This window comes from Choloepus didactylus, chromosome 2 (assembly GCF_015220235.1).
Source record: "Choloepus didactylus isolate mChoDid1 chromosome 2, mChoDid1.pri, whole genome shotgun sequence".
Classification (NCBI taxonomy): Eukaryota; Metazoa; Chordata; class Mammalia; order Pilosa; family Megalonychidae; genus Choloepus; species Choloepus didactylus.
In genome coordinates, this window is record NC_051308.1 from 115,716,509 (window position 1) to 115,718,291 (window position 1,783).

Consider the following 1,783-nt stretch of genomic DNA (forward strand, 5'->3'; position numbering starts at 1 on the left):
GATGCTTTGCAGATACTAGCCCAGAGTTTGCCCCGAGAAGCTAAACCCAGTATGCTGCCATGTAAGTCTTTGGAAAGGACCTGGGAGAAAGAACAAGAACGCATAGGAGCTGGGAGAGGAGCTGGAACACAACCCGGGATAAGCAGACGCTAGCCATGTGCCTTCCTAGCTAACAGATGTTTTCTGGACGCCATTGTCCATTCTTCAGCTAAGGTACCCTATTGTTTATGCCTTAGCTTGGACACTATTATGGACTTAAGACTGTAACTTTGTAACCAAATAAACTCCCTTCATAGAAGCCAATCCATTTCTAGTATTTTGCATAACAGCAGCATTAGCAAACTGGAACACTGTGTCTCAAACTTGATTTTTTTTTAATGTCTTATTAAAAAAAAAGCTGAAAGCATACTTAAGTCAGAGCCTAAAAAAAAAAAAAAGGCCTGTTAGATCCTTACCACAGGGCAGCCTAATATTTGCATAACTAAAGGGATCATTCAAGTTTGCCTCTAGTTGGACTTCTAAGTTTAGGTGGGCCTTAGCATGCATCATAAGATTATGTTACATTACCTCATAAAATTTTGACCAGCTGTCATCCTAAGGACAGTCAATGCTGGAGAATTGAAACCTATGGTCTTATGTTAGCCTTTTAATAAGTTCAACCTATTTCTATCCCATTTGATAACCATTTCCCTGAATAGGAGCCATACAAACTGGCTTGTGTTTCATCTCCTTTCATTATTCCCAACTCATCTTCATGTGCCTGTTGTGAAAGCAAGAGTGAGAGGGCTTAGAAACAAAGAGATGAAAGAATTTAATGTGTGGATCATAAATGTCTGTAAAACAAATTTCAAATCTCTTGGGAGGGGCCAACTACCAGGCTGTTGTCACACTTCAGCTCAGAGATGATTCTGTGACTGTGGAGCTTGCCTCATATGGATTCTTCACCAATTTGGCACATCGAAAAATCATCACTATTAGGAACAGAAACAGAAGAACAACAAAGGCAATGGCAAAGCCTTTGTCCACATCAACAGTGCCAGACAGGCTTGGATCTTCCATGGGGACACATTATCCTCTTTACCCTTTTCCAGCTACCTCCTCAGGTGTATCTTCAGATTTGTCATATTCCTGGACAAAAGAATATAGAGAAAGTTTATTGGTTTGTTTGCATGTTTTTTTTTTTTTTTTTTTTTAATAACACTGTGTGGAAACCAAAGAGGGAGCAGAATTTGTTTAAGAAACACTTATGAAACTGATAAAGTTGGTGCAGATGACTGACAAGATACAGACATGTGAAAACATAAACTACCTGGAAAATTATTCCACGCAATACCCAAGCAAGTATGTGTAATCCAGAGATCAACTGGAGCTTCCTTGCCCTGTAAAATCCAGTTAAAACTGTCTTGAACATCTCAATTCTAAGTCCAAATTTCTCTCTAAGATTTCTTCACATTTCAAGAGTACTGATTGTAACTACTTTGTTGTGGCAGTTCAACTGACTGGGTATAAACATAAAATTGTTTTATGTTTTTCAATTCATCACTACTTTTGCCTGGCTTCATTATTACCATCTCTTAATGACCAATCAGTTATGTCCAATAAGTGATCAATTTTAGTAATTAAAGCTTAGTGCGCTTCAGATTTAAATTTCTAATCTTACAGAGGACTCAAAGTTCTATATCTCTCTTCTTCCTCTTCCAGGCTTCTGCTCCTCCAGTGTGTAGGAACAGGGAGAAAGGAAAGGGAAAATGTCAAGTATTTCTCTATTTAAGGGGGTCATTTG

At 38.4% G+C, this 1,783-nt stretch overlaps 1 protein-coding gene across 1 annotated transcript; it reads right to left on the minus strand.

The window, feature by feature from the left end:
- Positions 1 to 891: 891 nt before the first annotated feature.
- CTXND2 (cortexin domain containing 2) lies at positions 892 to 1,062 on the minus strand. The gene has a single exon (XM_037819131.1). The coding sequence runs from the start codon at positions 1,057 to 1,059 to the stop codon at positions 892 to 894; it is 168 nt and encodes a 55-aa protein (XP_037675059.1). The 5' UTR covers positions 1,060 to 1,062.
- Positions 1,063 to 1,783: the final 721 nt, after the last annotated feature.